At 40.1% G+C, this 23576-nt stretch overlaps 1 protein-coding gene across 9 annotated transcripts in view; it reads left to right on the top strand.

Moving 5' to 3' along the window:
- The window catches only part of LOC122550578 (protocadherin Fat 3-like), an 801871-nt gene that overhangs the window by 702864 nt on the left and 75431 nt on the right, over positions 1–23576 (top strand). For all 9 annotated transcript variants that reach the window (XM_087988029.1, XM_087988032.1, XM_087988030.1 and 6 more), the window contains 4 exons: positions 1822–1965; positions 12250–12447; positions 14228–15026; positions 16568–16702. In XM_087988029.1, coding sequence (XP_087844155.1) covers positions 1822–1965; positions 12250–12447; positions 14228–15026; positions 16568–16702 — 1276 coding nt within the window. The remainder of the gene's footprint in view (positions 1–1821; positions 1966–12249; positions 12448–14227; positions 15027–16567; positions 16703–23576) is intronic.

Below are 23576 nucleotides of genomic sequence, written 5' to 3'. Positions count from 1 at the left end.
TGGAGGAAGTCAGCATGTCTGGCAGCATCTGTGAGAGAAAACAGTGTTAAATGTTTCGAGTTCAGTCACCCTTCTTCAGAACTGTCAGTATTTTGGAAAGAGTGGTATATATGCTGAAGTCAGAGCAGTGGGGTAAAGAAGTCCATGGTTGGAGATGAAGCCTTGACAGAGAGAATGACTGTTAGGCAGACAAAGGGATGGATGATCATATGCAAGGGAGAAAGAAAACTGATGATAAGTAGGTAAAAATGGGTTGGCTATGCTGAAAGCAATCTCTGTCATGACAGGGCCTGGGGTGTGGGAGTGTGTCAAGAACCTAAAGTAAGTTGTTGAAAAATTATTGAACTTAATTCTGAGTCCTGGAGGCTGCAGGGTCCCCAAGCAGAAAATGAGTTACTATTCTTCTATCTTGTGCTGAGTTTCACTGAAGCACTGTAGCATACTCGAGACAGAAATGTAGGTCAGGGAACATGGCGATGTGTTAAAGTGAAAGGCAACTGGAAGCACAGAATCATTTTCATGCACAGAATGTAGGTGTTTCGCAAAATGGTCGCCCAGTTTCATCCCCAATGTAGAAGAAACCACAATGTGAGCAACAAATAAGTAAACTACATAGATTGAAGCACTGCTTCACCTGGAAGGTGTATCGAGAGCCTTGGATAGTGAAAAGGGAGGAGGTAAATGGCCAGTGTTGCACCTTCTCCTACAGCATGCTGGTGCAGACTAGTTGGGCTGAATGGCCTCTTGCTGCACTATAAGGATTCTGTAATTCAATTGTCTACTCTATTTACTGACTTCAATGCCCTTTTCATTATTATTACATTATTATTATTCATTATTATGTTATTAATGTCTAAATTATTAATATATAATTTATATCCCTATGAGAGTCCAAATATCACCCCTTGGAGGTTGCCACAACAAAATATTCTCCAGTCTGATGAACATGTATTAACCACTGCACTCACTTTTGTATCACTCATCCAATTTGGGATCTATGTTGCTACTTTCTTTATTTTAAGTGCAATGTCTAGCGTACAACTCTATTGTGTGAGACTTTTTAAATGGCTTCTGGAGGTTCCTACATGCTACATCAATAAAATGATCTTCTTAACTCATCAAAAATGTCATGTTAGTTAAACATAATTTATCTTAATAAATCTGTGCAGGCTTTCCTAAATTAACCGATATTTGCCCAAGTGACAATTAGGTATGCTGAATTAGCATGTTTAGTATCTTCCCTCCCACCCTATTTATACTGACTGGTTTGTAGTTTCTGATTACAGTAATCTCATAGTTGTTTATAAGTTTATGAACTGTGGATGCAGAATGTCAATCACCTTTGTTCAAATATTACCCGAGTTTGTTGTATGAACTGTATAATAAGGTTTTGATATAGCAAGCCATTTGGCATGGAGTGCACTGGTTGTGGAACCACACAAATTATTAACATTCTTATATCAAATTTATTTAATGAAGATGAGCATCAATTTTAAATAAGTAGCTAATCTGTCAGTTAAAATGGGATTCCGAGGATTTTAATTTGTGTTTTCATTTTAGCGTAGCAAATTCATGCACAGATGATGAAATTGTGGAACTTATCTCCAAGATTCAGTAACTGGCTATATTAACCAACATATTGCAGTATTGCAAAGGCTTATGAGTAGTACAAGATTTTGCAAGACTGTTTGGTTTGAATTTGAGTCATGAGAATACCTCTAAGTATTATGCAATTAAGGAAATCTTTCTGTCAAATGCTCATGAATGCTTTGAATAAACTTTGTAAATTATCTTGTAATGATAATTTAATTGCTCCAACAGATATCTGGGTATTCATTAACTGTGCAAGCCAAAGACAGTGGAACACCTTCGATGTCATCTACAGTTACTGTGAATATTGATGTCTCTGATATTAATGATAATCCTCCTGATTTCATCCCAGCAAATTATTCAGCTGTCATTCAGGTATATCTCTGAAGTAGCTCCAATTCATGTTTCCTTTGTATATTATTCAAATTGATAAACTGAGATAAGACAGGTTTTAATGTGCATCATGCTTTTCATGCGTCTTTATTGTCAACTCATTTAGATTAGTTAAATCAGAGCCATTTTTGCAAGAATTTAGCTTCTGACTTCATCAGGAAATATTCTGTGTTAGAATTGTTCTAATACTGATATATTTTGTAATTTTTGGTGGATCTGAGGCATATTACTTGGGTACCCAGTTCTCAGGTGAGTTTATATATTCTTCTTTATATGTTCTTTTGAAAACTTGTATAGTAAATTAGGAAGCACAGAAGCAAAAAAAAATTTCATTTATGTCCCCCCCCCAAAATTGTCCACTTTCAATTGTCCACTTCTTCAAATACCTTGCAGGCTCCCCCTTAAATTGTTCACCCTTCCTGCCTGCAGTGCCTCACTGAACGTCTTGTTCTATATATTCAGCACACCCTGTGATAAACAGTAAAAGTTTGACCGTCTGTGGACTTTTTATTTTGTGATCTTTGTAGCAATCTCAAACATTTTATTGTGGTTCAGTTTTAGTATCCTCTTAATCTCGAATCGCATCATTCGTGAGATCTCCTACTTCTGGAATGAAATCCCAGAATTTTCTATCTCTCTGCTAAGGATCAATTGTTTTGAGCTAGGATTCCATACAATCTTCTGTGTTTGCTGCACAGTAGCAGGCAGAAATGTAGTAGTTCTCAAATTTTGAATATGTATACATTGCCTTATATGTGGGCACACCTCCTGATCTAGTATGTCCATTGATGTGATCTAGTTTGTCCATTGCATTGTTACTTTCAAGAATCTATCAACAGATTTTTTTGTATTATGTTAAGTCTTGTAGTGCATAGCAACTTAGTTGAGATTCACAGGGGCTAAATTCTATAACTTTTAAAATCAAATCTGGGAATTGTGAGAAGAACGAATCTGAACTAGATTTATTTTTTCTGATGCTGTTAGTTTGCATGATTGTTATTGCAACCAGAGCTAAAAACAGTTTTTAGTTACTGCACATTTTAAAGGTATCGTCCCAAGTTTGTGCAAGGCGTCTACCATTTAAAGGGGGCCCTTCCCTATTTAAAGACGGCCTGAACCTTTTAAATGGGAATCATTTAACATCTGACCATAAGACTATGAGACCATAAAACATAGGAGCGCAAATTAGGCCATTTGGTCCATCAAGTCTGCTCCGCCATTCAATCATTCTTCTAAACTTCATCAAGTATAAACCCAGGGTCCTCAAATGTTCCTCATATGTTAATCCTTTGATTCCTTGGATCATTGTCGTGAACCTCCTCTGGACCCACTCCAGGGCCAGTGTATCCTTCCTCAGTACTCCAAATGTGGTCTGACTAGAAGTTCGAGAGGACTAGAATATAAAACCTCTGAAGTAAATCCCTGCTTTTATGTTCTTGAAATAAATACTATCATTGTATTTGCCTTCCTAACTACCAACTTAACCTGGGAGAAAGTGAGGACTGCAGATGCTAGAGTACCAGAGTTGAAAAATGTGGTGTTGGAAAAACACAGCAGGCCAGGCAGCAGAGGAGCAGGAGAATCGACGTTTCGGGCATAAGCCCTTCTTCAGGAATGAGGCTGGTGTGCCAAGCGGGCTGAGATAAAAGGTAGGAGGGAGGGAATTTGGGGGGAGGGGCGCTGGGAATACGATAGGTGGAAGGAGGTGAGGGTGAGGATGATAGGCTGGAGAGGGGATGGGGGCAGAGAGGTCGAGAAGAAGATTGCAGGTCAAGAGGGTGCTGCTGAATCCGAGGGTTGGGACTGAGATAAGGTGGGGGGAGGGGAAATGAGGAAGCTGGAGAAATCTACATTCATCCCATGTGGTTGGAGGGTTCCTAGGCGGAACATGAGGCGCTCTTCCTCCAGGCGCCGTGTGGCCAGGGTCTGGCGATGGAGGAGGCCAAGGACGTGCATGTCATTGGCGGAGTGGGAGGGGGAGTTAAAGTGTTCAGCCACGGGGTGGTTGGGTTGGTTGGTGCGGGTGTCCCAGAGGTGTTCCCTGAAACGTTCCGCAAGTAGGCGGCCTGTCTCCCCAATGTAGAGGAGACCATATCGGGTGCAGCGGATACAGTAAATGATGTGTGTGGAGGTGCAGGTGAATTTGCAACGGATATAGAAGGATCCATTGGGGACTTGGAGGGAGGTGAGGGGGGAGGTGTGGGCGCATGTTTTGCACTTCTTGCGGTTGCAGGGGAAGGTGCCGGGAGTGGAGGTTGGGTTGGTGGGGGGTGTGGACTTGACGAGGGAGTCGCGGAGGGAGTGGTCTCTTCTGAATGCTGATAGGGGTGTAGAGGGAAATATATCCCTGGTGGTGGGGTCTGTCTGGAGGTGGCGGAAATGATGGAGGATGATACGATGTATACGGAGGTTGGTGGGGTGGAAGGTGAGGACCAGTGGGGTTCTGTCCTGGTGGCGATAAGAGGGGTGGGGTTCAAGGGCAGAGGTGCGGGAAGTGCAGGAGATGCGGTGGAGAGCATCGTCAACCACGTCTGAGGGGAAATTGCGGTTTTTGAAGAAGGAGGCCATTTGAGTTGTTCAGTAGTGGAATTGGTCCTCCTGGGAGCAGATGCGGCGGAGGCCGAGGAATTGGGAACATGGGATGGCGTTTTTACAGTGAGCAGGGTGGGAGGCGGTGTAATCTAGGTAGGTGTGGGAGTCGGTCGGTTTGTAGTAAATGTCTGTGTTGAGTCGGTCGCCTTCCACCCCGACCTCAAATTTACCTGGACCGTCTCAGACTCCTCCCTCCCCTTCCTAGACCTCTCCATTTCTATCTCGGGCGACCGACTCAACGCAGACATTTACTACAAACCGACCGACTCCCCTCCCCCCTACCTTTTATCTCAGCCCGCTTGGCACACCAGCCTCATTCCTGAAGAAGGGCTTATGCCGATTCTCCTGCTCCTCGGATGCTGCCTGGCCTGCTGTGTTTTTCCAGCACCATATTTTTCAACTCTACCAACTTAACCTGCAAGTTTACCTTAAGAGAATTCTGCACTCAACTCCCAAATCCCTTTGCACTTCAGGTTTCTGAATTTTCTTCCCATTTAAAAAATAGTCCATGCCTCTATTCTTCCTGTCAAAGTGCTTAATCTTCTACTTTCCCATGTTGTATTCCATCTGCCACTTCTTTGCCCACTCTCCTAACCTGTCCAAATCCTTCTGCAGCCTCCTCAATGCTACCTGTCCCACCTTTGTATCATCTGCAAACTAAACTAGAATGCCATCCGTTCCTACATCTAGATCATTAATGTATAAAATGAAAAGTTGTTAGCCCAGCATTGACCCTTGGGGAACACCACTAGTCACTGGCTGCCATCCTGAGAAGGACCTTTTTAACCTCTCACTCTGCTTTCTGTCAGACAGCCAATCTTGTATCTATGCTAGTATCTTGCCTCTAACACCATGTGACTTAACTTACTCAGCAGCCGCCTGTGTGGCACCTTGTCAAAGGCCTCCTGGAAGTCGAGGTAGATAACATTCATTGGCTCTCCTTGGCCTAATCTGCTCATTATCTCCTCAAAGAATTGTAATAGATTTGTCAGACATAACCTCCACTTGATGAAACCACATTGACTTTGCCCTATTTTGCCATGCATTTTCAAGTATTCAAAAATCTCATCTTTCACAATGGACTCCAAAATCTTACAAATGACCAAAATCACGCTAATCGGCCTGTAATTTCCTGCAGTTTGCTTTACTCCCTTCTTAAACAGGAGGGTTACATTAGTGATTTTCCAGTCCTCTGGGTCCCTTTCTGACTCCAGTGATTCCTGAAAGACTGCCACTAACGCCTTCACTATCTCTTCAGCTATCTCCTTCGGAACTCTGGGATATAGTCCATCATGTCCAGTTGATTTATCCACCTTCAGTCTTCCAGTTTTTTTTCTTGGTGATGGCCACCATCCTCACCTCTGCCCCCTGACTCTCTTGAATGTTTGGGATGTAACCCATGTGTGAAGACGCTGTTCCTTTAACAGGGTTAGATTGTCCTTGGTTCTTTCAGAGAGGTTGTAAACACAGGTTTCAAAAGTCTGAGCTTAAGTGGATTTTAGGGCTAATTTGTTTACAGCTAACAGATACTACCTCAGGCAGAAGGCTTTCAAGTTTTAAAAAAACACTATAATGAAAGGGGAGTGGCCTGTTCTCGCAGCTCAGCTATTCTTTGGTTTCAATGGAGCTGTGTGTGTGTGTGTGTGTGTGTGTGTGAGAGAGAGAGAGAGAGAGAGAGAGAAGAAAGACTGCAGGACCGTCTCTCTCTGACTTCATTCCTGTAAGAACTTGTGTTTCATTTTACCTTTTGTGTCAAGGAGTATTTATGGGGATTGTTGCAAGCATTTTAGAACAGCATCATTATGTTGGGATAGTCTGTTGGGTTTTCGGATTGGATAAGTTATTCCGGGTATTCTGTTTTCTGTTCTTTGTGTTTCGTTCAGTAATCTTGTAAATAAATTCTGTTTAGTTTAAAACTAAGTAGTCTGGCCAGCTGATTCTCTCCTGAAATATCCACTGTACACCTGCTTAAAGTCAGATAACAAAGTTAGGGTCTGGGCTACCTTTTTGAAATGTTTTGAGGGATCTGGCCTGGTCCATAACATGTGTCTTCCAGCGTGAAGACAGGTATAAAGTACTTATTCGCTTGCTCAGCCATTTCTTTAGTCCCCATTACAACTTCTGTAGCATCATTTCCCAGCATCCCAATACCCACTTTTACCTGTCTTTTGTCCTCTATGTATCTAAAGAAACTCTTGCAATCTTCTTTTATATTACTGGCTAACTTACCCTCATATTTAATCTTCTCCCTCCTTATTTCCCTTTTTCCATTGTCCTCTGTTGGTCTTCATAGGCTTCCCAATCCTCTGGCTTTCCACTGCACTTTGCTGCATTAAATGCTTTCTCTTTTGCTTTTATCTGGATCTGTTTCTGGAAGAGAACCTGAGCAAGAAGAATTTTAGTACAACTGGTAGAAAATTTTCCCAGTAGGTTCTCCGATACTGCTTTGATTGCCTTGCCAAAGAAAAAAAATCAGGAGGGGATATGTGATTTATTAGCAGAGTACCAGTTGACATCTTGATCCAAACCATCAAAGGGGTCATTCAGTAGCCAGACACCCCAAAACCCCCATTAACAACTGCACTTAACTGGTCACTTAAAGTTTCAGTTGCCCCAAGGACAGGCTGACACTTAATAACTGCTTTGCCACTGTTAAAATGTGACATTTTTGACTCATCAATGTTCCCTCCTGCTCCAACAAGCATTTGGCCAGCATTTTTTGCAGTAGTAGTGGGGAAAAGGCTTCATGCCTAAAGTTCATGCTTAAATCTCATATCTTTGCACCAGTGTTCCATAACTGACTCTTCTTTATTATTTTCAATTCTGTCTGCCACAATGTTGTGACACCTGAAAATGGGGAGAAAGTGAGAACTGCAGATGCTGGAGGTCAGAGTTGAGAGTGTGGTGCTGGAAAAGCACCGCAGGCCAGGCAGCATTCGAGGAGCAGGAGAATCTATGTTTCAGGCATAAGCCCTTCATCAGCAAAATCATTTTGCTGATGAAAGGTTTTTGTCCAAAATGTTGATAATCCTGCTCCTTGGATGCTGCCTGACCTGCTTTGCTTTTCCAGCACCACATACACGACACTTGAAAATATCAAAGTATAATTTATGTTCCTGGTTCCAAATAACTTATACAGCCCATAGATAGCTGTGGCCACAGCAGTGGAGGAGCTCCTTCATATCAGTAAAGTTTTATTAAACCCCACTAGATCATCCTCTTTTCAATCTCCCCATAAACCTTTATACATTTTTTTATGTTTTTTGTACCACGTGGGGTAACTACTTGTGTTGAAAGGTTTCAATAGCCTTGTTAATATATCACACCCACCAACTTTGTGACCAACAAGATTCATCAGTTGCTGAGAATTTTTCTTTGACTGAATCTATTGTCATTCCATTATCTGAATGTCTTGTTTTACGACATGAATGTTTTATTAGCTGCCTGTTGAAGAGGTTTCCATGTAGAATCCTGCATCATTCCTCCTTAGCACCAAAAAGCAATCAGTATCTCAATATGTTGACCTCACCTATGTCACCATTGATCAAAGTCTGTGTAAAACAGCATTTTTCTGGAACTCATCAGGTTGGGCAGTATCTGTGGGGAAAGAACAAAGTCAATGTTTTAGTCTGCTTTTTTCGGAACTTTCAGAAGTTAGAAATGTAAGGCTTTAACCAAGGAGAATATGGAAAAAGAACAAATGGGTAACTGTGATAATGCTTCATAGCATGTAATTATACCAGAAGGTATGAGTGACTGTGTTCATGTCCAGTATAATCCTACTTGGGAATCTGAAGAAAGGTCATAATGGAGTCAAACTTAACTCTATTTGCTCTTCATAAAAGCTGGTTGACGTGCTGAAATTTTCCATTCTGTTTTAATTTCAGGTTTCCAGAATCCACCGTATTTTGCTCCTGTTATGTACCAGTATCTGTATTTGACTATTGCTTATCAGCACATAAGATGTTGTGAAACTTGAAAGGGTTCAGAAAAGATTTCCAAGGATGTTGCCAGGGTTTAGAGGATTTGAGCTATAGGGAGATGCTGAACAGGCTGGGGCTGTTTTCCCTGGAGCGTCGGAGGCTGAGGGGTGACCTTATACAGGTTTACAAAATTATGAGGAGCGTGGATAGGATAAATAGACAGCATCTTTTCCCTAGGGTCAGGGAGTCCAGAACTAGAGGGCATAGGTTTAGGGTGAGAGGGGAAAGATATAAAAGAGACTTAAGGGGCAACTTTTTCACGCAGAGGGTGATACGTGTATGGAATGAGCTGCCAGAGGATGTGGTAGAGGCTGGGCAATTGCAACATTTAAAAGGCATGTGGATGGGTATATGAATAGGAAGGGTTTGGAGGGATATGGGCCGGGTGCTGGCAGATGGGACTAGATTGGGTTGGGATATCTGGTCGGCATGGACAGGTTGGACCGAAGGGTCTGTTTCCATGCTGTACATCTCTATGACTCTAATAGCTTATAACTTCGGTCTCCTTTCCACCTGCACCATTCTTCCTTTATCTTTCTCCAAATCTCTGATCATTTTCTCTGTACCTTGGCTTATTTGCCATCTATGCATGAAAATTAATATTTCTAAATTGAGTAAAGTATGCTAAGTCTCAAAACTTGTGCTAAACTGGGAAGTTGGAACACTTCTTTCTTCCTATTCTTTCTAAATCTAGTGGTGGATGTAAAGTTTCCTCCCTAAATTGTTCATTATATGGCACCGGATCTGAGTTGCTTATCAGTCCTGATTCTCTGTTGGGCTCACTTGGCAGTAAGTTGGATATCTGCATTCCATGCAGACTTTGTGCAGCCTGAAGCAGGTTCTGTGGTTGCCTGCTTCTTTACTCAAAGGCCTCTCAGTTTACCTGGACTATCTGGCTAGTGTTGTTAATTTTGTCATATTTCACTAGAAAATTATGCATAGGATATTTTCAATTCAGGCCTTGGTTGGTTTTAATAGCACTTGAATCTTCATATCATCATCTTTTGTCTGTTTCTGCCAAAGAACAGACAACCTTGCAAAAATAAGAGAAATTTCAATTATATGTGTGCCCTTTTTCTGGACATCCTTTCAGATTTTCTTTTTTGCATTTTTTATTCAACTCAAAACAGCAAATTCTGAGCCAGCTGAAAATTATTGTTCCAATGCTAAAATGTAACATGTAAGGAATAAAAACAACATAGAATGGAGCCAGGGAAACTCTCCTACCATTATATTAAATGCATTGAGAATGTTTATGCTCAGTCTGGTACCAAATGCTCCCAGTAGAAATTTGATCATCTTCAGATCAAACTCGGACTGTTACGCCAGGTGATGGTCTATCACTGTCCATTGAACGAAACCTTGTTAAGATTTTTTCCATGTGCAGGGATATTGCCATCAGGGTCTCTTTCTTGTTAAGCATTCAGATATTCTTGATTTGGAGGTGCCAGTGTTGGACTGGGTGTACAAAGTTAAAAATCACACAACACCAGATTATAGTCCAACAGGTTTAATTGGAAGCACTAGCTTTCAGAGTGCTGCTCCTTCATCAGGTGGTTGTGAGGTAGCATTTTTTCAATGTTGCCTCCTCTTCAACTCATGCTATGCAGCGTTTAGGAAAGTTAATGCCTCTGAAGTTACACTAACATTTTAGGAATATGGTTTATCACTGGCAATGGTTTTTAGGCAGCTCAGCAAAATGATAGACCAGTTGTTGTGATATTAATGGGTTCCCCCATATCTGCTTTGTGGACCATTGTTAATTCCCAGAATCTCAGGCAACTGTTCAGCTGTAAGGATTTAGTGAAGTTCTTGACAATCACAGCCACTATTTCATCCAGTGTCTCAATAAACATTTTCCCAGAAGATCTGTCTCATTTTGTATACATCAAAACGGTGATCTGTATGTCTTTTTCCGAGTATTGTTTGTTGTTTACTTTTTTATTCCCCTTTGGATAGTAAAGGTTTTTTTTGTTCCCTGGGTCCTTGCTCACATGCTTGGATTTCTGCAGCTGTAATTATATATTGGGTAAAGCAATTTCTACAGTGGCAATTCAAATCTTGAAACAATTCTAATTATGCTAAGTAATACTACACTCTTTTTCCAGTTTTGATGAAAAAGCTAGTACTTTGCTGTAAACAGTGTAGAGGACATTTTAAGATTAGATTAGATTAGATTAGATTACTTACAGTGTGGAAACAGGCCCTTCGGCCCAACAAGTCCACATCGCCCCGCCGAAGCGCAACCCACCCATACCCCTACATTTACCCCTTACCTAACACTACAGGCAATTTAGCATGGCCAATTCACCTGAGCTGCACATCTTTGGACTGTGGGAGGAAACCGGAGCACCCGGAGGAAACCCACGCAGACACGGGGAGAATGTGCAAACTCCACACAGTCAGTCGCCTGAGGCTGGAATTGAACCCGGGTCTCTGTCGCTGTGAGGCAGCAGTGCTAACCACTGTGCCACCGTGACGCCAGAATCATTTGATCTTTTGGTCCTCATCAACTTCTCTGCAATAAATATTGATCTACACTTTATCACTGTCCTGGGTTAGTTAGCAGAGCTTGGTCTGTGGATGATTGGTGTATTTATGACCTTGCATGGATCATGTTTTAATACAGGTTGCTCCTGGTTATATTTTTAATCATTGAGTTGTTTGGAGGGTGTTTCACGGTGATGCCGAGCAAGGTTTCTTACTGTTTGTTTCCTAACACACCTCATTAATTACCTACCACACACTATGGTTGCCCCTCATGGTCCCCGCTCCCCCAAGAAGGGAAAGGTGAAAATGTATGTTCATGCTGAACTATAAATTTACAATAACATCTTTGAAATCTTTGAAAGTCTTTTTCTGCTTATGACTTTCGACATATAAAACACATTTTGGACTTTTAAAAAAGATATTTAATCATTTCAAAAGATCTTACCTATGTCAACCTGTACCCCTCCACGCATCCCTAATGATCCTTCATGTCCTTCATGGCAATGTATGCTCCTCCTCTTATCCCAGTGTTCCTTCATCCCAATTCCTCTTCAAACACTTCATGCCAACCAAAGGTACTTCCATCTCCGCGACATACACTGCATACAGAATCAATTGTCCCTATAGTAATTGTGACATATATGAAAAAGAAAAATAAGATGCTTATCTTACAGTCTTATAAAAGCATCAATTATCACAAGTAGCAGAAACCATAAGCACGTGAAGCCTCTTTACCCAATGTAAATAAAAGACGTAAGCAAAAGAGCCATCAATAAGATTTTTTTTTAAACATTGGATCTAACTGTCTGGACAAACAGATGTCTGGACTCTCAAGCAAGAATACATGGCAAGGACAAAAGTCCCATTCTTGTGGGCACTGTGTGCAGAGGTGGGTGCATTGTGCCAAGAAATTTCAACTTCAGCTTTCCGCCTCAATGATGAAAATCCAGCCCGCTCTCACTTTCCTTGTTAGACTGATGAATGAGATTAATACTGGAATAAATACCCTTTTTGCATCTTTATACATATCATACTGTTGACAACTTAAAATTTAAAACAATGCGACATATTTATGTTAGTGTGAAGTTCCATTATTTTCCAGAGTCTTGAAGATCTTTTTTTAAATAAAAACAATTTATTTCTTATGCTGATATCGTCATCACTGAATTGACATATACATTCACCTCTCATGTGTTTAAAGGAAAATAAATCTGTGGGCACCAATATCCTGCAACTTTCAGTGACTGACAAAGATTCTTCCCATAATGGGCCTCCATTCACATTCATGATAGTAGCTGGAAATCATGGGAAAGAATTTGTTTTAGATCAACACGGAGTTCTGAGATCTGCAATTGTGTTTAAACAGAGGGATGCAACAGAATACCTTCTGCATGTGCAGGTAAGAGATTGTGCCAGTCTTATGCTTTAAATCCAACAGTAAGGTCATTCCACTGTTACATTTGTTTTGTTCAAAAGTGTGAATGCTGTCTGAATTCCAGGTATCTTTGATGTAAAAGAAGAAAAGGCGTGCATCAAATAAGCATTTGTTTTCATAGATTCAGGTTCTTTGCAGACAATATTTTTCTCAACTGAATCTTCTCAACTGAATATCATGGGTTGCCTATTAGAAGAAGCCAATTCAAAGCACAATATATTTTTCTGTCCTGAAACAGATAATCAGCTTGTTTTGTAGTGTACAAAAATCAAAAGAACTTTTCATTTTACTGATGTTGTTCTAGTTGGCCCAGTGCATAATTTAATGTGCAATTGATAACAAATTGGATGATGCTGGTTTTGAAATTATAGCATTTGTTCATTTATAATGATGAAATTTACTCGGTTATAAAGAAGTTTGATCTGGTTCCAAAATCTGTTTTTCGGGTGGTTTATTTCCTTCAGTCAACTAAGGTAACAAATTAATTTGATTTTAAAGAGAGAAATGGTAACCCAGACAATGGCAGCCGTAAGATATAACTTTTCAATCAAACTCTGTTCTGAAATTGTTCATTCATATGTTATGAAGTAAGGATGACTTATGGTCAACACATACAAAATATTTATTTTATCTTGTCTGAGGATTGCACTCAAGTTTAATTACCTCTATTACAGCATAGAGATACATGATTTTGAGAGAGATGAGGTATCCTTCTGACAGTCTACATTTCTATTATCAATAGTTAAATGCCCTATCAATAAAACCACTGCTTATTGTGTTGTTTAAAACATGTTAAAATAAAAGACATTTACATTGTCATAGATTTGTCTTTCCAGTGACATTTTTGATACAATGCATATTGTAAAGATATTACTTCAATTCTGAAGATGTATTACATTTAATAATCAGCAAAACAAAATTGAGCTCACAATTTTATGAAAGAAAGTTAACCATTGCTGTAAAAGTACTTAAAATGATCAAGATCCCACTCTTTAACGGAACAGTTTGAAGGCTCTGAATGAGACAATCACTTTTCTGGTATGGAAATGTATTTACTAATGCTCCCACATTGAGTACAACTGGACAATTTAGAAGTATTTTGATGATTTTGTTGAATTTGTATCTTACCAATGAAAGAATAAGAACAAATTTTAAAATGAATACTTCAAAACACAAAACGTGTGAATTCCCTTGGAGGGAGAGACAGCATCACCGTGTCATTTGTGTGTTTCCCCTTTGATATCAATGAAGAAACCTGCATGGAATTTATAGGTAGAATCTGGAAACACGGTCTGTTCCATTTCAGAAAGCCAGGCAGGAAAAGATAGAATTAGAGTTTATCTTTACACACCGCTTCATAAACATTTATTAACAGATATCTGTGTTAATTCCGTGCACCTCCCAATTTAGCAATCTCAATTTCATGCCAGACTGCTGAGTTGCTCCAGCATTTTATTTTTAATCACATCTGTTCCATTTTTAGGAGCAATACGAATTCCCAATTAATGCTCACTTCCTCCAAGAAACACAATTCATGTGAATTTTTTTGGCCATTGGAGAATCTATATAATTTGCATAGTACTGGCCTGAAGCAAAACTGCATGTTTTTTTTTAACCTTAAACTTTAAAATTGAATGAGAATTTTGTTAAGAATCACAGTTCTGTTCAGGTGTTTAGCCCTATTGTCAAAGCTGTTTTACAGACTAAAAATGGATATGTTTGTTGTTTGTTCACAATATGACAGGCTCAGGACTCTGGCAAGCCACCACTGTCATCATCCACCTATATTCTTGTTCATGTGATTGAAGAAAGCATTCATAAACCAACTGCTATTCCACTTGAAATTTTTATTTCCACAATGGAAGATGAGTTCCAAGGAGGTGTAATTGGCAAGATCCATGCCACTGATCAAGATATGTATGACATCCTTACCTATGGTTTTAAGTCAGACCAAAGAAGTCTGTTCACTATAAATAGCCAAGATGGGAAGATTATTGCACTTGGGGGACTAGATAATGGCAATTATGTTTTGAATGTGTCTGTCAGTGATGGGCGCTTCACTGTGCCTGTTGAAGTTGTAGTTCATGTTGAGCAGGTGACGCAGGGTATGTTAAACAATGCAATAAGTATTCAATTCGAAAACATCTCTCCTGAAGATTTTGTTGGACTTCACCTTCATGGATTTAGGCAGAGCCTTCGGGACGTTATTGCTGCCCAAAACCAAGACACCCTTCATATCATTAGTATTCAGCCAGTTGCAGGCACACAGCAACTTGAAGTTTTCTTGGCAGTGCAAATGTATAGAAATGGGTTCTACCGATCTTCTTATTTGATTCAGAAGCTTAGTAATGCAAAAAAGGACCTAGCAAGTGGTCTCCATATTTCCACTATAATGGATCAGAGCTGCTCTGGTGAGGAATGCAAAGAACGGTATTGCGAGCAGATGACTGCTGCAGAATCACAATCCATGATGACCTACAGCACTGCAAGGATTAGCTTTGTGTTCCCCAGACACTTTAGGGATGCAACTTGCACTTGCAATGGTGAGTAGTACCAGAAGATGGAAAGTTCTCCAAGGTAGCACTTTTGAAACTATCAAATCAGTATAATTTTAAAAAGGCAAAGTCTTCTGACAGTTATCTAAATTTATCTGGTAATTTCTATGTTGTTATAAAATTCTTGGTATCATGTATTGTACAGTTTAATGTTTTCAATAGACATTTGTCTTATAGTTGCAGCATTTAAACATGTGAATAGAACATTTCTTAATCAAGCAATATAGTTTAATGCTGCTAAAAATTCAATGAAATAATTGCAGACATGCTTTCTCACTTGAGCCCATTTTGTGAAACAACTTGGCTGAAAAACAAGGAGACGTATAGCTTGAAAAATAGTTTTTGCTCTTATGAATGCTACTATTTATTTATTTTAAAGTAACACAGTAGAATTTCTATTTTGAGAATTGTCCAGTTACTGCATAAATTAATTTGCTCATTACCAATCTTCACATTGTTTAATTAATGTGCTATGATGTTCAATTATAAAAAAATAACCAAAGGCCACATTAAGTTATGAAGGTTCTCCACCTGGAATCGAATTCTGCTACTCTTCTATACCATGGTGATGAACACTTTATGGATGTGACAGGAGATACAAAAATGCCAGCAACAAATGTAGTTGCCGCAGATTTAAAAAAAAATTCTGCTCATATTTAAGTGCTTCAACGACATGTAATTGAAACAGCCGAATTTCTTTTCGGTAGTGGAACATTTTTAATCAATATCAGCCATCTCCTTTAAATAACCCTAATTTTAAGTTGCTGCAATTCACTTCTTAAAAGGAACTGTAAAGTTGTTTTGCTAACTTATTGGGATGCTTTAATAAGTTTCTTCTTAAATGAAAACCAAAGTCAAATTTCGAAGCTTAAAACAAATCTTTTAGTATTCTTGCACCCAAAGAGCCAGCCTAATTTTAAAGCTTCATTGAAGGCCTTCAAATGAGCACAATTAGCAGGAATTCTCAGTGTGATTAATTCACCATGGGGCAGACCAGTTTATGGATAGGGTCTGCTTTCAGCAAGAGGTTTTTAAAACTAACACAAAATACCTTAGAAACATATAGTGTTGAACATAAATTGCAGTTACAATTCTGCAATCTTTTTGAGTCAGTATTCTTATTTTGGCTGAAATATGTCATAAAAACAAATGTAATTGAGTAGAAACTATGCCATTGTATATTTGTTGTTTACAGCAGCTTATTAGTGTTTTGACTGAGTCTGCAAAAGATACATGTGTCTCAAGCATAAGGCATGAGTAGTTTTCTGCAGCAGCAATTTTACCTTTCTCATTCCCAACGTTAGTTAAAGCAGATAGTTCAGAACCTGATGTTTAGGCCCTAATATGCCTCAACAAGACCAAGATCAAACCTGGCAAATCCAACATATAATTTGTTCATAATTTAGGAAAGAATGATTTTGGTTGAAATAAATTCTTTTTTTTCTAATTTAAAATCATATCTATTTACAATCTCAGTGAAAAATTGAATAAAAATATTGCCATAATTTGTTTCTTTATTTTTGTGGCAGGTGAAATCTGTCCTGTTGTTTCTGATGCTTGCCAAGAGAAACCTTGCCCAAATGACATGCATTGTGTTCAAGGTGGTGTAGGACAAGGACCATATACCTGTCAGTGTCCACCAGGAAATTTGGGAAAATGTTCAGGTAAGGAAGACCTCTGTGTTCATCTCAGTTTAGAAAACATATCAACAGTTGATTCTTAAATTAATTTCTGTTAATTAATAAAGTGTGGAACCACTATGTGCATTAGTTAAAACATCATCGACATCTGTTATGACCAGGTGAGGAGGGGCAAATTGGCTCTCTGCTTTTAGCTGGAGACAAAAACAAACTGCAGATGCTGGAATCCAAAGTAGACAGGCAGGAGGCTGGAAGAACACAGCAAGCCAGGCAGCATCAGCAGGTGAAGAGGTCAACATTTCGGATGTTAGCCTTCTTCAGGAACGGTCCTGAAGAAGGGTTGCACTCAAAACATCAACTTCTCCACCTCCTGATGCTGTCTGGCTTGCTCTGTTCTTCCAGCCACCTGCCTGTCTACTCTGCTTTTAGCTACCCAAAGTAAAACATTTTCATTTCTTTTTAAAGCACAGCTGCACCTTGCCCCTCTGACAATATAGTTTGCAAGTTCACAACATTCAAATAGGGAGCCAAATACAAGGTCCTGTATTAAAAGTAAACCAATTTTATTACTTGCTGACCTAGAGAAAAATAATAAAGATACGACATCAAACACACATAAACACAGATATAAATTTTAGAAAAGGTGAGTGCCAAATACAAAAAGAAACAGCAAGGAATACACAGTTTAAAAGTCCTTTGAGTGTCCTTGATATGTTTACTTTTAACTTGAGACCATGGTTGTTTTATTGATGCCTTATATCCTCAGAAGTTGCAAAGTTTATGTATATCTTTGAATTCTTGGTGAATGAATGTGACTCCAATTTGCTTCATCTTTTGGTTGTGTCTGTTAAGGGAGACTAAATAGGGAAAGAAAGAGGAAGTTTTCTTCAGTTGCAGCTACAAATTCACATTTTTCTTCGTAGCACTGCCAAAGCAACTACTTGAAATACAGCTTACTGATGTATTCCTATGCCTGGGAGAAAGTGAGGACTGCAGATCCTTGAGATCAGAGTCAAAAAGTGTGGAACTGGAAAAGCACAGCAGGTCAGGCAGCATCCGAGGAGCAGGAGAGAGTCAACGTTTTGAGCATAAGCTCTTCATCAGGAATTCCTGATATAAGAGCTTATGCCCAAAACATCGACTGTCCTACTCCTTGCATACTGCCTGACATGTATCCGTTTCCAGTGCCACAATATTTGGCTCTATTCCTATACCTGGCTCATTACTTTCTAAGTTGGGTAATATGCAGTTAACACAATTATTTCTACCATTATTATCTTGTGTAATTTATTCATAAAAATGTAGATTAGATAGAAGATGCATGCTTGGGTTATAATACCTTTTGAAAGTGCACAAGTCGCAGGCTACCTTTATCTCAGATTAGTTTCATAATTGGGTATAGTTGTGCAAGGTTTGTGAAGGTTTGTAGTTCAGGTTGAGGTTTAGGGTGTAGGTTTGCTCGCTGAGCTGTAGGTTTGATGTCCAGACGTTTCATTACCTGGCGAGGTAACATCATCAGTGGTGACCTCCAAGTAAAGCGAAGCTGTTGTCTCCTGCTTTCTATTTATATGTTTGTCCTGGTTGCTGGTGTTTGTAGTGATGTCATTTCCTGTTCATTTTTTGAGGGGTTGATAGATGGTATCTAGATCTATGTGTTTGTTTATGGCGTTGTGGTTGGAGTGCCAGGCCTCTAGGAATTCTCTGGCATGTCTTTGCTTAACCTGTCCCAAGATAGCTGTGTTGTCCCAGTCGAAATGGTGTTTTTTTTTACAACCCATGGACAAAACCAACGTCATCTACAAAATTCCATGCAAGGACTACCACAAACACTACGTAGGACAAACAGGAAGAAAGTTAGCCACTAGGATACCAAACACCAGCTAGCCACAAAAAGACACGACCCTTTCTCCCTTGTAGCCCTACACACGGATGAAAAAAAACACCATTTCGACTGGGACAACACATCTATCCTGGGACAGGCTAAGCAAAGACATGCCAGAGAATTCCTAGAGGCCTGGCACTCCAACCACAACGCCATAAACAAACACATAGATCTAGATACCATCTATCAACCCCTCAGAAAATGAACAGGAAATGACATCACCACAAACCCCAGGAACCCCATCCAGAACAGACATATAAATAGAAAGCAGGAGACAACAGCTTCGCTTCACTTGGGGGTCACCACTGATGATGTTACCTAGTCAGGTAATGAAACGTCTGGATATCAAACCTACACACTGGGTATAGTTGTGGTCAGCTGATTGCTGTGACACTTATCAGTGTCTTTATCTTTTTAAAACAATTTTAGTGTATGAAGATTCTAGGTTTTAAATCAGCTGACACAAATTTAAAATTGATCTTCAATATTTTATTGCTATAATGATACGTCTATCTGAAAGATATTTTCCTGTACTGTAAAGCTCGAATACAAATCAGGTATGAAGAGATCACATGAAGCTAGTTCGGAAGATTGATGGAATCTTGGTGTAGAATTTTCTGAATGGAGAACATCAAGAGTTAGGCATGCTTGTTGCGGAATTTACTGAGATTGATTATCTACAGTAGAAAAGGCTCAAATTACAAAATTGAAACGAAAGTGAAGAGATGATACATTGAATAAACTAATGTTTTATTAACTGTTGATAATTATGACCAGGCATTCACATAAAGGCAATGATTGCACACCTAACAAAAATTCACTGGTGAAGACACCTCCACTTGGCAGATGCCCCCTCCAATGTATAACAATCATTAAGCCATTAATTAGCTCGGGGTAGAATTGTGTATCCCATCTGCAGGAGCTGCTGGAAAATGAAAAGTCTGGCTGTTCCCCAGTCCCAACAGTGCCACCTGGAGTGGAGGTCACCAATGAGACAAGAAGTGGTTCCTCTTGCCGAAGGGCCAAGAACCTGAACTTAAAAAGTTAAATCCAAGGTCATGTTGACTCCAGTATGGGTGAAAAGTTGACTCTGTCAGAGAAAGCAATGGGAAACACTTATGGTGGGAGGGGGTATAGGAGGCACTTACCTTTTGAGAAGTCTTCATTGGGCACAGGATTTCCCTGGCAGCCCAAATATCTAGCCAGAGGACTACCTCTGTGAGTAAAATACAGTATGGCATGGGAGGGTGCCCTTAAATGGCCAATTAAGGGTCTCAGTAGGCCCATAACTGAGTGGCCTATCTGGTTTCTCAGCCATAGAACAACAAAGAGAATAAAGAACAAAGAAAACTTACAGCCCAGGAACAGGCCCTTCGGCCCTCCAAGCCTGAGCTGATCCAAATCTACTGTCTAAACCTGTCGCCCAATTCCTAAGCATCTGTATCCCTCTGCTCTCCACCTACTCATGCATCTGTCCAGACGCATCTTAAATGAATCTACCATGCCTGCCTCTACTACCTCTGCTGGCAACGTGTTCCAGGCACCTACAACCCTCTGTGTAAAGTACTTGATGCGTGTATCCCCCTTAAACTTTTCACCTCTTACTTTGAAATCGTGACCTCTCGTTATTGAATCCTTCATCCTGGGAAAAAGCTTATCTCCATCTACCCTGTCTATACCCTTCATAGTTAAAAATCACACAACACCAGGTTATAGTCCACCAGGTTTAATTGGAAGCACACTAGCTTTCGGAGCGACGCTCCTTCATCAGGTGATTGTGGAGGGCTCGATCGTAACAGAATTTATAGCAAAAATTTGCAGTGTGATGTAACTGAAATTATACAATGAAAAATTGATTGTCTGTTAAGCCTTTCATCTGTTAGAATACAGTGATAGTTTCACTTCTTTCATGTGTAAATCACAAAACCCTTTTTTTTAAAGTTGCATTCTCGAGTTAGCTGTTAACAATGGTGATAGCTAGACAATATGTTGAAGGTGTTAGCCCCCTGTGTTCTCTGTCTATGACCTGATGTTTAGATTGATTCCAATCTAAAAAGTGAGATACCAGAGTTTTACATAAATTCATGCAGTTTTTGAGATCAGAGTTCTACATGAATGTATGTGGTTTTTGAGCAAAGTGCAATGTAACTCTGAAAGTACCAAAAAAATTCATCACCCAAAATATATGTGTGCATGTGGTATATGTGTGTATGTGTGTGTATACCCTTCATGATTTTGTAGACCTCAATCAGGTCCCCCGTCTATCTCCTTTTTCTAATGAAAACAATCCTAACCTACTCAACCTCTCTTCATAGCTAGCACCTTCCATACCAGGCAACATCCTCGTAAACCTTCTCTGCACCCTCTCCAAAGCGTCCACATCCTTTTGGTAATGTGGCGGCCAGAATTGTACACAGTATTGTAAATGTGACCGAACTAACATAGTGTACAATTTTAACATGACCTGCCAGTTCTGATACTCAATACCCCGTCCGATGAAGGTAAGCATTCCATATGCCTTTTTGACCACACTATCCACCTGTGCAGCAACCTTCAGGATACAATTGACCTGAACTCCCAGATGTCTGCTCATTAACTTTTCCCAAGGCTCTTCCATTTACACTATAATTCACTCTAGAATTAGACTTCCCAAAATGCATCACCTCACATTTGTCTGCATTGAACTCCATCTGCCACTTCTCCGCCCAATTCTCCAGTCGATCTATATTCTCCTGGATTCTTTGACAGTCCCCTGTGGATTCTGCTACTCCAACAATCTTCATGTCATCTGCAAACTTGCTGATCATACCAACAATGCCCTCTTCCAGATCATTTATGTATATCACAAACAACAGTGGCCCCAGCACTGACCCCTGCTGAACACCACTGGTCACCATTCTCCATTTTGAGAAACTCCCTTCAACTACTACTCTCTGTCTCCTGTTGCTCAAACAGTTCTTTATCCACCTAGCTAGAGTACCCTGCACTCCATGTGACTTCACTTTCTCTATTAGTTTACAATGGGCAACCTATCAAACACCTTACTAAAGTCCATGTGTATGACATTCACAGCCTTTCCTCAAAGAACTCTATTAAGTTGGCAAGGCACAATCTCCCCCGCACAAAACCATGTTGCCTATCACTGATAAGCCCATTCTTTTCTAAATAAAAAATAGATTTTATCCCTCAGTACCTTCTCTAGCAACTTTCCCACCACTGACATCAGGCTCACTGGTCTGTTGTTACCCGGAATATCCCTACTACCCTTCTTGTACAGAGCAATCCTCCAGCACCTCACCTGTGTTTAAGGATGCTTCAAAGATATCTGCCAGGGGCCCCAGCTATTTCCTCTCTCGCCTCCCTCAGCAACCTGGGATAAATCCGGTTCGGTCCTGGGGATTTGTCCACCTTAATCACCTCTAGCATACCCAATACATCTTCCCTACTTATGCCAACGTGATCCAGACTAATCAAACTTCTATCTCTAATCTCAACATTCACCATGTCCTTCTCCTCAGTGAACACTGATGCAAAGTAATCATTCAGAATCTCACCCATTCTCTCAGGTTCGACACACAGCCTTCCTTCATTATCCTTTAGTGGACCAATCCTTTCTCTAGTTACCCGCTTGCTGCTTATATAGGAATAAAAGGCTTTGGGATTCTCCTTAATTCTGCTTGCTAAAGCTATTTCATGACTCCTTTTAGCCCACTTGATTCCTCGTTTAAGACTGCTCCTACTCTTCTGATATTCCTCCAGGGCCCATTCTGTTCTTAGCTGCCTGGACCTTATGTACACTTACGTTTTTCTCTTGGCTTGTACAATTTCTCCTGTCATCCACAGTTCACGAATCTCACCTTTCCTATCCTTTGCTTTCAACAGGACATGCCTATCCTGCACTATCTTTAACCTATCTTCGAAAGCCTCCCATGTATCAAATGTTGACTTTTCTTTAAATAGCTGTGTCCAATCCACATTTTCCAGCTCCTGCCTAATTTTGATATAATTCCCTTAAGACTACTCTCATCTTTGTCTACGAGTATTCTGAAATTTGCAGAATTGTGGTCACTGTTCCCACAGAAATCCCCCACAGCAACTTCTACCACCTGGCTTGACTCATTCCCCAACACCAGGTCCAATATGGTCCCTTCCCTCATTGGACAACTGACATACTGCTCTCGAAAACTCTCTGGGACGCTTCTTAGAAATTCTGCCCCATCTAGACCTCTGACACTAAGTGTATACCAGTCAATGTTGGGAAAATTTAAATCTCCCATCACCACTACCCTGTTGACTCTACATCTTCCCATAATCTGTTTACCTATTTGTTCTTCTACCTCACACTCACTATTGGGAGGCCTGTAATACAGCCCCAACAATGTAACTGCGCCCTTCTTATTTCTCAGCTCCACCCATAATGCCTCACTACTCAAGCTCTCCGTAGTGTCCTCCTTTAGCATAGCTGTGATATCATCCCTGACTAGCAATGCAACTCCTTCCCCCCTTCCCTACCCCTCCTTTTCCTTCCCTCCCTGTTCTATCTGAAGTGTCTATATCCTGGAACATTTAGTTGCCATTCATGCCCTTCCTTCTACTAAGTCTCTGTGATTGCAATAACTTCATACTCCCAGGCACTAATCCAAGCCCTGAGTTCATCTGCCTTACCCACTATACTTCTTGCATTAAAGTATATGCACTTCAGGCCACCAGTTCTTTTACATTCATTTGCTCTCTGCCTCCTCTTCCCCTTATTAATGCTATCTTCCTGATTCTTACAGTCTCCAGTTTCCACCTCGCTGGAAGGTTTATTCCTCGTGACATCTGATAGCACCAAATTTTATGACCCCTTTCTTTCAACCCATCCTTCAAAGCATCTAAAATTCTAACCTATTTGTTAGCCTACTTGACTAAAGATGCTATAATTAAAGAGATCGGAATGCTGATAGAAGAGATCTGTATCTCTTACAATAAGTTATATGTTTTCCAATATAAATTATAAAGTGTAAATGGTAGATA

The sequence above is a fragment of the Chiloscyllium plagiosum genome, unplaced genomic scaffold, assembly GCF_037043375.1.
Source record: "Chiloscyllium plagiosum isolate Xiang-an unplaced genomic scaffold, Cpla_swu_hap1 HiC_scaffold_6, whole genome shotgun sequence".
Taxonomy (NCBI): Eukaryota; Metazoa; Chordata; class Chondrichthyes; order Orectolobiformes; family Hemiscylliidae; genus Chiloscyllium; species Chiloscyllium plagiosum.
Note: the sequence above shows the minus strand (reverse complement) of the source record. Positions and strands in the feature narration are given on the sequence as shown.